The 13841-nt window shown below is 51.5% G+C and overlaps 2 protein-coding genes and 1 long non-coding RNA gene across 7 annotated transcripts; 2 read left to right on the top strand and 1 right to left on the bottom strand.

Annotated features, from left to right (window-relative positions):
- The first annotated feature begins 1775 nt into the window (after window positions 1-1775).
- C4BPB (complement component 4 binding protein beta) lies at window positions 1776-5151 on the top strand. The gene is made up of 5 exons (XM_062605441.1): window positions 1776-2188; window positions 2652-2840; window positions 3180-3359; window positions 3834-4012; window positions 4241-5151. Exons 2-5 carry the CDS (start codon window positions 2753-2755, stop codon window positions 4400-4402), a joined length of 609 nt encoding a protein of 202 aa, XP_062461425.1. The 5' UTR covers window positions 1776-2188; window positions 2652-2752; the 3' UTR covers window positions 4403-5151.
- Window positions 5152-5274: 123 nt separating this feature from the next.
- Window positions 5275-13841, top strand: CD55 (CD55 molecule (Cromer blood group)). 5 transcript variants are annotated; one of them, XM_062605426.1, is made up of 11 exons: window positions 5275-6385; window positions 6653-6841; window positions 7328-7519; window positions 7874-7973; window positions 9851-9933; window positions 10422-10616; window positions 10823-10882; window positions 10988-11119; window positions 11223-11411; window positions 11679-11775; window positions 11960-13841. In XM_062605426.1, exons 1-10 carry the CDS (start codon window positions 6250-6252, stop codon window positions 11768-11770), a joined length of 1368 nt encoding a protein of 455 aa, XP_062461410.1. In that variant the 5' UTR covers window positions 5275-6249; the 3' UTR covers window positions 11771-11775; window positions 11960-13841. The 5 variants fall into 5 exon arrangements, 4 of the variants coding, with proteins under 4 accessions (XP_062461410.1, XP_062461408.1, XP_062461407.1 ...); XM_062605424.1 differs by having other exon boundaries at window positions 5275-6841; window positions 12146-13841; XM_062605423.1 differs by having other exon boundaries at window positions 5275-6841.
- LOC134156973 (uncharacterized) lies at window positions 9810-11724 on the bottom strand. Its single transcript, XR_009962152.1, has 2 exons — window positions 11664-11724; window positions 9810-10217 (listed from the first exon to the last, which is right to left on the bottom strand). It is a non-coding gene; the product is annotated as an uncharacterized LOC134156973 (long non-coding RNA).

Genomic DNA, 13841 nt, shown 5'->3' with positions numbered 1-13841 from the left:
AGACACTTGCCAGGATGCACAGCCCACCCCAGTGCCTCCCTGCAGAGCCCCCTCCTGCCAGCACCACCTTTGCACCCTATTTATTGTTAGATATTATCATCTGTTTCTACTTCATGATGCTTCTCAGTCCATTTTCCAAACCTCAGCATTGCCAGGGGTGTGCTGATACCTAAGCTGGGGCCTGGGGAAGGCACTTATGAGTAGAGACATGCTCTTTCTGTGGGTAGTGGTACCAAAGGCAGCATCAGCAGTCCTGCCATGGACCAGTGCAGATGTGATGCTGGAAGTGGCTGCCAGGGCTCTGAAGTCACCCACCCCAGCATGCAGGTGAGTTGTAGCTGTTAGAGCAAGTGCTGTCAGGAATAGCATTTGATGGTGTACAATGATAAAAACACAGGTTTAAAGTCCTATGGGTGATGGCTGCTTAAGCACACTTAGGAACCACTAATATCAGCCTCAGTCACTGCATTTGTTAAACTGATCTGTCTTCTCTTACTTACCAGATGAAGGTGCACTGACAGTTGGTCGCTGCAGCTGTAGTTAGTAAGAACACCCTGATGAGCTCTTAGGCAAAACCTCTTCCCTGTGAGGGTGCTGAGGCGCTGGCACAGGGTGCCCAGAGAAGCTGTGGCTGCCCCATCCCTGGCAGTGCTCAAGGCCAGGTTGGACACAGGGGCTTGGAGCAAGCTGCTCCAGTGGAAGGGGTCCCTGCCTGTGGCAGGGGTTGGAGCTGGATGAGCTTTAAGCTTCCTTCAACCCAAACTGTGCTGTGACTCTGTGATCCGCAGAGGCTCAGTGCCCCGTCCCAGATATCACCCATGGACAGCTGGGACCTGCATGGAACTTCACCTCGGGCAGCACAGCCACGCTCACGTGCGACCCCGGCTACGTGCCCCTGGGAGCCACCAGCACGGTGCGGTGCCTGGCCAGCGGCAGATGGTACCCACGGGTGCCCAGCTGCATCCCAGGTACGCACAGATCCCTTTGCTCCTTACCTTGTGTCCCACGGGCCATCACCTGCTTGTCCTTCACTGAAAGCGTGTGCAGGAGCGGGGCTGCACGGTGGTACCACAGCGAGCTGCGCTGCCCCACCTTTGGGGCAGGGGTCCTCTCTGCTCTTCCATCGCCCCTGGGTGACACGGCAGGGCTGTTCTGCAGCCGCTGCTGTCCATCCTTTGGTGAATTTGTCTCATTATATTTTGCTCTGTGCGATGCTCCTGCTGCTGTCCCTTGGCTTCTTTCTGTGGTTCCACCAGTGCCCAAGGGACAGACTGGGATCCCCCAGGCAGGGCTCAGCCTCACCCCCAGCTTTGAGGGTCAATGTTGTCCCTTACTCCGGCACCAGGTCACTGTTCCTACCCTCCTGTCATTGACCACACGGAGCGAAACCTTCAGCGCGAGTTTCCAGTTGGGACAACCGTGACCTACTCCTGCAGACCCGGCTATACTTTGCTCCCTGGAGTATCTCCAGTAACCACTTGTCTTCAAAATCTCACATGGACCACGATCCCAAGGCTTTGCCAGGGTAAGTACACCATTGCCTTTGCATCAATTTAATGATGCGGTCACAACATCATTTCCAGAACACCCACTAGTGCTGCCGTGCCATAAGGGCTTTATTGAGCAGATCTTTGGCTCTCACTGCTGATCAGCTTGCTGTTCAATGGGTAGCATGGCTGGGAAGAAATAGCTGCAACTCCCACTGATTATTTAGCTGTTCAAACAGTGATGCAGCTCGTAATGTCTCATCCTTTCAGCACAATTTATAGCTAATTACAGGGCTTGGATCATTCTGCCTTCCAAGAGGAATGGCTGTTATCACATAATTGCCATCCCTGAGCATGCCAGGCCTGGTTAGAGACGCCTGTCAGCATTAACAGGCTGCCTGGCAAGTTCTTTAGGTCTGCAGGCCACTGCTATGGGAAAACACCTCCCTGTGAATGTCTCCTGCTCTTCCCTCCTGACCCCATCTATGGAAACTCTTTCTGATGCTGGTGTTCCTCAGAGGTGCAGTGTCCCAGCCCGGATATCCAACACGGGAGGGAAATCAGTCCTAGGAAAGATGAATACACCTTTGGGCAGCAGGTGGAACTTCAGTGCGAGCATGGCTACGTGCTGAGGGGCAGCCAGAGGATCCAGTGCTGGTCTGATGGGACTTGGAGACCCCCTGTGCCATATTGCGACAAAGGTGAGCGCCAACAGCGGGTGTCAGCAACTGCATCTCTGCAAGGGTAGGGGCAGCAGTGAAGAAATCACCTGAGTATTGATTCTTGGAGAAGGGGTCCACGTCACATCATTAAATGGCTTTAGAATTACGTATGTTGAGAATGGGACTTGCAGCCACTTCTCAGAGGGGGCTCAAGAGGTTTATGATACCCACGGTTCCCTGACCCTGTTTAGGAGCAGAATCGTTCCTCATGGAGAAGAGGAGGGGTAAGGGAAGGTTGCCTGAAGGCTGGCACACGTGCTGTGCTGGGTTGGGGTGGCTAGCTGGGCCACTCTGGGAACACTGGTGGAGCCAGTGCTGACGAGAAGCGAGGAAGACTTTAAGGAGAGCAACCCGATGTATAAATATCGAGAACTGGCTTCTCCTGTTATTTCCCTGCTAAATGAAGGAAATCTTCATCTTCCCTTTCCCTGTTCTCCCACAGCCTGTGGTCCCCCTCCAAAACTCACCAATGGGCAGCACTCCAGCTTGAAAACGGAGCTGTTCCTCTACGGCTCAGAAGTGAAGTACAGATGTGTGGAGGGTATGTCCCTCATTGGGGACGACTCCATCTACTGCACCTCTGATGATGGGGTGAGCTTGGCATGGAGCAAACCTGCCCCGGAGTGCAGGGGTGAGTTGTTTTTTCTTGTATGGGACCAAACTGAAGCCAGGACCTGGGGGCAATTAGCACTCAATGGGATTAAAAGCGAGCAGGGCTGCTGGGAGATCCTGCTTCCTTTGTAGGCTTATTCACAGGCTTGACAGTTCTGGACTGGCGATGATCCATGTGGAAACAGGAGACACTGGTTGTCCTACCTTGATGGCCATCAGATGGTCAGGAATTGGGGCTCTGACTATAAAACTGATGCAGAGAGCACCAGGAACTGTGGCTCTGCCCCACCAGACCTGGGTCCCCGCTGTCCCTGGGGAAGGGCAGAGCCAAACCCACCGCTCTGCTCTCCTCCCGCAGTGGTCCGGTGCCCCAGGCCCGTGGTCGAGAGGGGCAGGATGGCTCCAGAGAGATTCACGTTTCCCTATGGAGCAGTCGTGCGCTTCTCCTGCGACGAAGGCTTCGTGCTGCGTGGTGATGCCGAGAGCCGGTGCCTGGCTGACAGCACCTGGCACCCTCCTCTGCCCTCCTGCCAGCCCGGTGGGTACCAGCAGCGTGCAGAGAGCTTGGGGTGCAGCATCATGTGCCTGTGTCTGTCCTCAGGGTTTCCCTAGTGCCTTCCCCTCTGCAGAAGAAACAAACTTCTCAAAGCTGGTGCTTACCAGGCTGGTTTCTTCTGGATGCTCAGGTACAAAGGAGGCTCTAAGGCAGGTCAGGAGCCACCATCGTTGTTGGCTTTCTCTTCAGTGCGCATTTGTACTGAGAGATGTCTGCAGCCTCTTGCACGGGGATGGCCAAATTGAGACAGAAAACAACCAATGTGTCCTGACCATCTGCCCCCTCTCTTGAAGAGCCTGGGGACGGAACTTGGCTTTAACATCTGGTTTCCATGGCTTCACAGATTCAGGTCCACTTGGTCTGCCTCAGGCATCACAAGCTTTGTGGGGTCTTTTTCTCTCTACATACCAACGAGCCTCTTGCTGAGCTGCCTTCTGCTGTGGGTTTTCCTTTCAGTTCTGTGTCCACAACCACACGTGGCCAATGGAAGGCTGAATAGCACTTTGGATGGTAAAATGTGGTACCAAACAAATGAGACTGTTACATTTGAATGCTTCCAGGGATACCACCTTTCAGACATGTCTTCGACAGCCACATGCTTGCCTGATGGCAACTGGACACCATTGCCCAAGTGTGTAAGTACCATGGTCTGGGTGGTTATTGCTTGATATCTAGTATGGAAAAGAACTGCTTGAGCTTCTTAAAAGCTTTTGCTTGATGGTACCAGTGAGGAATGGGGTCTGTGTTGAGGCAAGTGGGACAGTTCAGCCTCGAGCTGAGGAGCGGCTGGCTCCCATCTGCTGCAGTGCAGTTTTACATCCTTTTTTCCTGGGTTTTGTTTGTTCTGCTTTACTTTCTGACAGAAGAAGGATGGTGATGCTGATGTATGCGAAGAGGTTCGTTACATTAAAGCAGCCTTCGAATGCGGTGTGCCTATAGCAGAAGTGAAAATTCTGCTGGAAATACAAAAGCTGTTGCTGGAGGTTAAAAAACTAAATGTGGAACTAGAAAACCTGAACAACTGAGTCCAAAAACGCACTGTAAAGATCCCCTTTCATTTGATGAACACGCAGTTTATTTAGCCACGGTATCTATAAGGAGATTATCAGCAGCTTTATGGTTTGTGCTTGTATGCCTATAGCCAGACAAGTAATAAGCAGTGCATAGGAGGCTGCTTTTGCTGCGCTAGATGCTGGAGCCCAGAGGGGTTTTTGCTCTTTTCCTTAAACCTGACAAGTCTGTTTTGCCGGGTAACAAGTGCGCTGTGTCACATCTTCTATCAGGAAGTGTAGTAAGAAAGTAAACGGAGCTCTGAGTCACTGCCAAGCCAAGAGGAGGGGGACTGAAGTCCACAGGAGTAAACTTCCAGCTGAGATGAGTGGTTCTCTTTGAAGGTGTTTGTGCACATACGCCTCACCCTCTGCCTGCGCTGCGCTCAGCCTCTCACAGCACAGCACTCTCCTGCTATCTAGAAACAGCAATGCAGTGAGTGTTGAACTACGTAATTTCCTGTTAATCTAGCTCATGACTTCTATACATCTAGTTAAGGGTGACTACACAGAAGTGCTTCTGTAAAGGCTTCTGCTTGCTAACCCCTGGATTTAAGAGCAAGAGGTTTCTGATCCAGCACTGGGCTCAGATACCTCTGTTGGCGTCGTGTTCAACATCCTTATTTCTGGCAAGCAAATGCTGAGAATAGATATTGTAACTTGATGTGCAGAGAATCAGAACCCAAAGCTTGTTCGCATTACTCAGTAAATGATGATTTACAGTTTGTGTGGCCCTGGGATGCAGCAACTACTCCTTCCCTGCGGGTTGCAATAAAGCTGAAGGTGCCACCATGGTGTCTTGTGATCTGTCTGGCTGATTTCCAGCGTGGTCCAAGGGCTCTTCTGATCCAGACTCTAATTCATCTCCTGCCCAAGTGGTTTACAGTGGGATATCACTGCCAGATGAACGCTTTATTAGAGCTGCTGTAAAAGTTACTAGAGCCAAACAGCACCCAGGGAAGAGATGGCACCTCCCATCTTTACGCAGAAAGATGCTTTGAAAATGCAAGCTGTGCATTATCCCCGCAGCATCCTCTGCAATGAGGGGCACTCTCAGACCCACCCCAGTACTGCCTGTGCCCCAGGGAGAGCTGGGCTGTACCCTCTCCTGTGACACCTCGTTCCTCTCTGCGCTGAGCTCACCTGAGACTGCAAACAGCAAGTGTCTTATCTCCGTGTGCAAGGCTCAAAACCCATCAGCACGAGTAAGAACTGGGTGTTACATCCCCCGTGTATCTAAGAGTGTGTTTCAGTCATCCTGACTGATGTCAGGGATACTTCAGCCTGTTAGTCAGTATGCAGATGTATTCACTCCCACCCATTCCTGCTTATAAATGAGTCAGGCAATCAAGAAACAAATTAGCAAGCAAAAGGGAAAATGCTTCTATTTTTTCTTTCCCTAACCCTGCTTAGGGAAGATCCTGGTTGCATCACCTGCCAGCAAATAACCAGGGGGCATTTACCTACCCTGGGTACAGACTGGGGCTGGGTGAGGGTCTTTTCTGCTCTGGTAGCATTTGGTTTTGGTAAGAACTAGTGCTTACAGCCAGTCTCAAGTCAAATGAAAGGGTTGAGTTATCCCCCCATCACTCATGGTGAGGCAGGAGGACCAGAGGCATTGCCTGAGCTGTGGATGACAGTTGTCCCCCACCCTTGGCTGCTCTCTACGTCCCTGACTCAGAGTTTAGCTCCCTGGGTGTTCTGGAAAGGTTTCCACTGTTGCAGAGGCTTGGCTGGGTCTCCTGGGCTGCATCTCCTCCCAGCTTCAGAAACAGCCCCTTGGAGCTAGCCGTGCTTGACAGAGGAGCACAGAAATCACTGCAATGAAGTCTGGAGAACCAGGATGGGGGAAGCACCCAGGCACCCTGACCTGCAGGGTACCTGCTGGTGCACGGGCATCTGGATACTCCATGCTGCTCCTGCCCTTGCTGGGGCTCCTGGGCATGCCTGTGGCTCGTGGTGAGTACAGGAGCATGGGATGTATGGGGAGGACCAGTGAGACCTGTCTGGATCCCACCTTGCTGCTTGGGGCTGGGGTGGGTGATGCCACCACCATCCCCAAGCCTGGGGGGACCCATTGCTTGATGCTCTCATGGATGCAGTCCTGCCTGGCACCTTTGCCTGCAGAAGAAGCCTGGGCCAGCCCAGGAGCTGGGATGCTCAGTGGGGCTGGGGAAGGGGCCAGGGAATGGAGGCCTCACCCAAAGTGGTCTTCTCTTACCACAGGTGACTGTGGGCCCCCACCTCCCATGACCTACTCCAGGCCATCCGTTGATAAGCACACCATCAGCTTTCCTATTGGATCCAGCGTGATGTACACGTGCATCGAAGGCACCATCAAAATCCCTGGGAGATCAGACATGGTGAAGTGCCTGCCTGGCGCACGCTGGTCCACGCTGCCCGAGCCCTGCGGCCGTAAATACCTCCTTTCTCTGAGACCCAGCTCCAAAGAGCCTCTTGCTTGGCTTCACGCTTCTGCCCCTTACTGTGGCTGCTCTACAGTGGCATCACCACCCCTGGCAAGGTACAGACCCACTTCCCATGGCTGCCGCTTGTTGATGGGTGCAGGATCCCTGCTGGTCAGTGATGGGGTCAGCTGGATGGTGGCTGGAGCCCACGATGCTCCTGCGCCTCCCAAACCCTGGGTGTCAGAGGCTGCAGAGGCTGCGACTCCTTATTTCCTACTAACAGCTTTGCCTGCGCCGTTATCACATCTCCATCCTTGTTTTGCCAAAGGGCATGCAGCAGAATAGCAGCCTGGTAAGAAACCAGCCATAACCTGTGCTGAACAGGAGGAGCTTTCCAAAAGCACCATAGCAAGAGCAGCTCTGCAATGCCGGGGTTTATTTTGCATGCTTCCCCCAGGGCAGCTCTTTCAGGTCAGGCTTCCTTGACTGCCAGGGAGCTGCGCTGCCCCGACAAGGCTGAGGTTCGCTGCCCTCTCCAAGGTGGATGAGAGGATTAACTTCTTTCCTGTTGGGAGCAATGTGAGCTACGTCTGCCGCCCCGGCTATGAGAACACCTCGGAAAGCTCCCCCACCAGCACTTGCCTTGAAAACCTGGAGTGGTCAGAAGCGGCTGAGCTGTGCAGGAGTGAGTATCTCTGCTCTGCTCCATATGGCTCTATCTGGCTGGGGTACATGCACAGGACAGGTGCCGAATTGCAGTTGTGTTGCACTTCAAAATGCAGAGCAAACGTGTTTCTTGGTGAAATCCATGTAATATGAAGGCTGGTGGTGTGGCCGCAATACCTTTGTCACAGCTGAGTAACTTACTGCTAACCTATGGAGATGGGAATACCTCCGCAAACAGCTTCCTCTGCCCTCCTGCAAGACGCTTGTGAAGTAAAACACTGGTCCCACTGGGTATAACCCCCGAAGTCTGTTCCTTGCTCGGGAATTCCCCATCGGTGCGTGTTCTGCTAACGCCAGCCTCATTCTCCGGCAGGGAAAGCCTGCGGGGACCCAGAAGCGCTGCCCGGGGGCAGGTTGGTCACACTGACAGACCTGCAGTTCGGTGCCAGAGTGAACGTGTTCTGTGAGGACGGGTGAGTCCCGGGGCAGTGCTCTAAGCTCCAGCACACTGCTGCTGGAATACAAGCTGTGGTCCAGGGCAGGGATGCTGGGATGTTGTTTCACTGTGTATCACTCCTGTGGTGCTGCTCAGAGGGCAGAGCATGGGGCTGCTTTTCCCATTTGAATTGCATCTTTGGGCTGGGAAGGAATAAGACATGGCTGAAGGGAAGGGACTGGGTTTGAATCTGTGGCTGCCTTTTCTATCAAGTGCATGCAGAGGAGATTGAACTGCCCCTGTGCATCAACCGAACAGGGCTGGTTGTACATTCAGTTTGTAACTACATGCATCAAAACAAGTTGCTTCAAATATTTCATAGAATCCCAGCCTGGTTTGGGTTGAAGGCACCTCAAAGCTCATCCAGTCCCAACCCCCTGCCAGAGGCAGGGACACCTTTCACTAGACCAGGTTACTTCAAGCCCCATCCAACCTGGCCTTGAACATTTCAGCTTAGCATATTTGAGATATATGGAATAAAAAGGGGTTCTGTTGGAATGTTTAAAGGTCAGTGATGTCCAGAAGACTGCAGTGAAGCACTCTTTCCATCACTCACTGAGCTGACTCACACTTTCTGCCTGCTTTCAATCAGGGCCACTTGCAAAAGACTGACATGCAAAGGGAAGCTCCTGCATCTCCAGCTTGTATCCCTCCCTCCCCAGCAGGAATTAGCTGGTATCATCTGGCTCGTTCTGCCAGTCTTTACAGCTGCCTCAAATACAACACCGGGGTTTTTCCTCCAGATGTTCCCTTGGGATGGATGCTGGGGAAATGACAGCATGTCCCACCCTTCTGCAGTTCAGCTGATCTTTGGAAACACCACATCAGGGTGGAGGAATAACGTTATCTGGATAAGCAAGATCAGATACTATTGATCCTGCCCAAATTGTGATTTTTTTCTTTTTTGAGCAGAAGGATGTAAATCAGAGGTTGGGAAAGGTGCTGGTGCTGTCAGGACAAGATGTATGGAGCTTCCAGGAAGCCAATCCATCCCAAGTGACACAGAGACCCTCACTGCCCCTCACTGGTCCCTGCTGTTGTTGGCTTTCCTGGCAAGCCTTTGGCAGAACAGCTACACCTTTACGACCCAAAAGCAACGTGCCAGGGAGGAGGCAGCACTGGAGCCTGCGGGGAGCCTGCCCTCCACCGCCGCAGCGGGGCTGTCAGCAGGTCCAGCACACCGGGTACTGCAGCACTGCTGGGGTGTGAGCAGCAGCTGGGGCTGAGTCCCAGCCTTTAGAGATGCTGCATGAGCTCAGGAGGGAGCTCCTCACCTCACCCCCTCATCCCAGCGGGTGGCAGTGGCGTGGGAAAGGCACTGGATGCCAGCAGCATCAATCCCAGTGCTGTTCTCCGCCAGGAAGCAGACAGGGGGAAACAGTCCCTGATTCAGCAAACCCGAGCCCGTGTGGGAATCCGTGGCTAACCTCAGTGCTGTCTGGCATTTGCATCCCCCATCCCTGGCAGTGTTCAAGGCCAGGTTGGACACAGGGGCTTGGAGCAAGCTGCTGTAGTGGAAGGGGTCCCTGCCCCTGGCAGGGGTTGGAGCTGGGGGAGCTTTAGGGTCCCTTCCAACCCAAACCATTCTAGGATTCAGCACATGCTCCCATCCTTGCAATGGAAGATGCTCACTCCAAAGCAGAGAATCACCTAAAAACCAGATTAATAAGAATCCTGGCAGACAGCAAGGTGAAGGAGCTCTCCTGTTATCAGTGTGTGCATCAGTGTGCACATCTCCTTGCTTTAAATTTGCCTTTTCTCCATTCTTGAGCAGACAGGTAATGGGAAAAAACCTGTATTCTCTGTTTCTGAATAGTTACGCAAATGCTTCTTCTCTTGTGTATTTTCACTTAGGTACAGATTAAACGGGAGTCATTTCATCCAGTGTCAGCTTAAAGGAAATGATGTTGCATGGAGTACACTTCCAACTTGTGAATGTAAGGTTAATCCACCCTTATTTCTGACTTTGCTCCAGTAGATCCTGATGTCCAGTCTAAGCCTGTCTTCATACATTGTTTTTGTTATGTTATGCGGCAGCTCCACCACCACCACCGCAGCTGAGAAATCCCCATTGTGCTGCTGACACTGCCTTTCAGCAGTTTTGTTCCCACAAGTTCAACCTATTTTCTCATGACTTAAGGCTGCAGCGAAGTCGATGGGATGAGGCTTGCAGGAACCACCGGCCAGGGCATGGCAAGGGGTCTGTTGGTGCTCTGGGACCCTGGGAATGGAGAAGGAGAAAGATGTGACAAGAGAAAGAACAAAAAGAAAGAGAATCAAGGAAGATCTCAGTGCCAGTTTTTACCCCTCGTCAGCTGTCTGGAAGTTTATTGTCTTTGAGTTTTAGATGGACTCAAGAAACCTTTTGCATTTTCATTATTACTGAAGCTTTTAGCAATGCTTATGTTGACCTTTTTCCCTGCAGTAATTACCTGCTCTTCACCTCCTCACATTAGCAACGGAAAACATGACGGTGAAGGTGTAAAAACCTTTGCTTATAACTCCACCGTGACTTACAGCTGTGACTCTGGCTTCCAGCTCGTTGGGAATGGGAGCATCCGCTGTACCAGTATGGACAAAACAAAGGGAGTCTGGAGCAGAGCTGTGCCTGCGTGCAAAGGTGGTTTCATCTGAGTTTAGTATTTATTGTGAATTCAGTATTTAGGATGCACCAGCTTAAAATACTGTGATTGCTTAGTACAGGGCATGCCAGGTCTAAGTCATACTGCAATTTGAAAGAGGGAAAAAAGCAGTGCTGAAGTGAGTAAGGAAAGGGCTGTGTAAGAAAGGTGCGGTGCTAAGCGATGCTTACTCTTTATACCCTAGAGAAAAAGCTACCTGTCAAACTTGGAGTAAAACAAATGGAAAGGAGTCCTCCTCCCCAAAGTGAGTCGGAAGGATCTTACACTGAATCAAGACCCACGTTTCCCAGCTGAATTTGCTCCTTTATCACATTTAAGCCATTTCACACCATGGTTTTCATTCTTTCAGGTTCCCAACAAAAAGCCATCCACCCAGCTAAGAAGAAGGCTTCGAAATGGGAAATGAAGCTCAGCCTTTATAAAAAGTCACTCCAAAATACCATCTCTTACTCCCATTCTTCTTCTTTCTCCAAGACACCAGGTCAGTCCCTGTAGGATCACTGGAGTTCAGGGGAACTCATCAGTGAAACTCCCTGCTTGCTCCTATACCTGGAACTGCCATTTTCGCCCATGTTCCTCTTCAGTGTCCAGGAGCTGTGCTACCTCCCCATTGAGATTCGTTGTTCCTTTGTACAAAACCAAACCCTACCATTCTCCTTGGACCAGCCAAGGATCCATGTGTCCTCCGAAGTACATGGGCATCTCTGGCATCCTCCCGCAAGCTGGCTGCTTTGAGAACTTAAAACGGTCTCAAGTTGCATCATTTTGTGGAAGTAAGTGATTTCTTTTTTGCTGTGTTCTTGCCTTCTATGAGATTTGACTGCATTGACCTCCTCTTACAAAAGCTTTGCTTTGTATTAAAGGTATTTCAGCAGTTTTTTCCTTGCCCTCATCTTAGCGCAGATCTGATTTAGCTCAATTTTTGCCATATTGAAAAGCAAGAGGTAACTTTGGCCCGTGTGGCCTTAAGAGTGTTGGGACTTCTCTCCTTGTTCAGCAGCGAGAGGCAATGTACTAACACAGACCTTGTTCCACACCAGCGAGGTCATGGGCAGCCCGGAGAAGCTGGAGGTGGCAGAAGTGTTGCTACAACAGATTTCCTATCCGGTGCAAAGGATTCTTGTACCCATAAAAAGGGTGAGTGTTGGGAATGGTGTCTGGGTGGGGACTGCAAGCATGCAATTGGAAGTGATAACGATCAAGGCAGAGCACCCATTGGGAGGCATCTTTTAAAATGATGGTTAGGTTTTAATGTTCCATTAATTGATTGAAAATCACACAAGAGTTTGCCCATTCCCAGCTGAGCTTTTCTCTCTTTCAGCGATTTCCAGCAACGTCCTGAATGCAGTCAGGATTACCTATGGATCTTCTCAGCCTTTCCTTCAGGCTGGGAAGCTGCAGATCCTCAGGAAGCCCCCAGCCCTCTGCAGAGGTTCTGGTGGAGCTCGGTTATTTCTCAGCCAGTCCAACTCAGTGTTTCCGCACCTGCAGATCTCCTTGCTCGCAGGCAGCACCACACATACCAGTGCACAGGAGAGGCTGTAAAAGACCCACAGCGATCAGTCAAGATGAGCTGCTCCCTTCACTGCCCAGGAATTCCTGGCTGCAGCACGCTCCAGTTGCAGATACACCCAGGCAGGGTTGTGCTGAAAGCCAAATACTGACTTCCCCCACTGCAAAGTTAGGAGCTCATTCCTGTTAGGAAACCACAGTATTTTAGATGCTAAATCGGATGTTGATCTGTGTACCTTCCGTACTTCAAGCACTTTCTTTAGCTAAAGTGTTTTCTGTCTCAGACCCAAGTGCTCTGCAGTTTCTGTCTCTGTTCAGACACGAACAATAACAGCCACTGGGTACCCACCAGCCATGAAGAAGCCAATTCTGCTTTCCCGAGGGAGGAAGGCCCCTCTGCAACGCTGCAGGCTGTGAGCACATGGACTCCTCCCAGACACAGAGAAGGAACTGCTAAATACACCCTCCTGTGTGGTCACACTGCAAGAGAGAACCTGGAAATGGCAGGGTTATGCTGCTGGCTGGCTACTGTCTTTGCTCTACACTGAACATTAAAGCTCCCAAAGTCTTAATGGGATTTCACTTGCATTTAGTAATAAATGGTAATTGCTTATAAAGGGTAGCCTGTGAATTCAGCTGCCTGCTCTTCCCTTTCCATAGCTGATGCTGTTTTCAGGAAGGTATCAGCTTTTAGATACGTGTTGGCAATGTTCAGATTTGGGGTTCTTTATCAGCACTCTTGTTTCTTTTCTAAATGGCCTCATATGAAAATTTAACTTGGTTTCTTCAGAAAAAGAAAGAAAATGCACGCAGGAATGTTTGGGAATGTGAGTGTTTCTGGTAAGTGATGTTACCAGTAAGGCTCACCTGCCTTAATCCTGCTCAGTGTCCTGGTCCTGAGCTGTGGCTCCCCAGCTCAGCCCGGGCAGACCCAGGGACATCCTCAGGAAGGCTCTGGGAGCTGCGAGCTGCTGCCCTGCCCAAGGATGGAAAGGAGCCGAGGTCTGTGGAAAACCAAGAGCAGCTCCAGCAGCTCAGCCCTGGTTTGCTGGAAAGCTCGTGCTGTTCCAGGTCCAAGCCTCGCAGCGTGAGCACACACAGAGCAGCGTGGGTCAGGCTCCCCTCTGTGCTGTCGCTTCTGCCATCACCATCTGCTTGGCCTGATTTCTGCAGCATGGGGAAGGGATGTCAGGGCAAGATAAAGCCAGTGGCTCTTGCTGGCTCCAGCTGAGCAGGGCAGAGCCGCTATCGCAGGGCTCAGCTGCTGGGGCAGCTCCAGAGCAGGAGGTTTCGGTGCTCGGGCTGTTACTGGGTTAAAATGGGGCAGTAAACGGGGGCAGGGGGACGGGCTGAGCTGGGCCTGATGGTTTGGGCAGGTAGAGATGCTCCTGCATGGCCTCAGGTAGGAAAACAGCCTGGTTCAAGGGGCTCATCTGAGCTCTGTTGAGGGGATTTCACTGGGTTGAACCTCGAGCACTTGGCTCTTCTGAGCACGTAAGAACCCAGCCACTCCCTGAAACCCAAGTGTTGCAAGAGCTCTTTGCCAAATACTTGTGCACATCTTGCTCTCCCTTGCTGAGGTCATTGCTGACAGCTCTTACAAGAGAATTCCCCTACATTTAACACCTCCTTTTTCCTCTTAGCAACCTCCTGTTGTATTGTGCAGCCACCATCCCAGCTCAGTGACCAGT

The sequence above is a fragment of the Pezoporus occidentalis genome, unplaced genomic scaffold (assembly GCF_034315485.1).
Source record: "Pezoporus occidentalis ecotype Australia unplaced genomic scaffold, CSIRO_AGI_Poc_V1 ctg92, whole genome shotgun sequence".
Classification (NCBI taxonomy): Eukaryota; Metazoa; Chordata; class Aves; order Psittaciformes; family Psittacidae; genus Pezoporus; species Pezoporus occidentalis.
This window is presented reverse-complemented; position numbering and strand designations above follow the sequence as displayed.

Bases quoted from the DNA above. Each gene is read 5' to 3' on its own strand.
- C4BPB (XM_062605441.1), top strand. From the start codon at position 2,753: ATGTCCCTCATTGGGGACGACTCCATCTACTGCACCTCTGATGATGGG. The intron at 2,841-3,179 runs GTGAGTTGTTTT...CTCCTCCCGCAG, and splicing joins ACCTGCCCCGGAGTGCAGGG to TGGTCCGGTGCCCCAGGCCC. The intron at 4,013-4,240 runs GTAAGTACCATG...ACTTTCTGACAG, and splicing joins GGACACCATTGCCCAAGTGT to AAGAAGGATGGTGATGCTGA.
- CD55 (XM_062605424.1), top strand. From the start codon at position 6,250: ATGAAGTCTGGAGAACCAGGATGGGGGAAGCACCCAGGCACCCTGACC. The intron at 10,617-10,822 runs GTGGTTTCATCT...TTTATACCCTAG, and splicing joins AGCTGTGCCTGCGTGCAAAG to AGAAAAAGCTACCTGTCAAA. The intron at 11,412-11,678 runs GTAAGTGATTTC...GTTCCACACCAG, and splicing joins AGTTGCATCATTTTGTGGAA to CGAGGTCATGGGCAGCCCGG.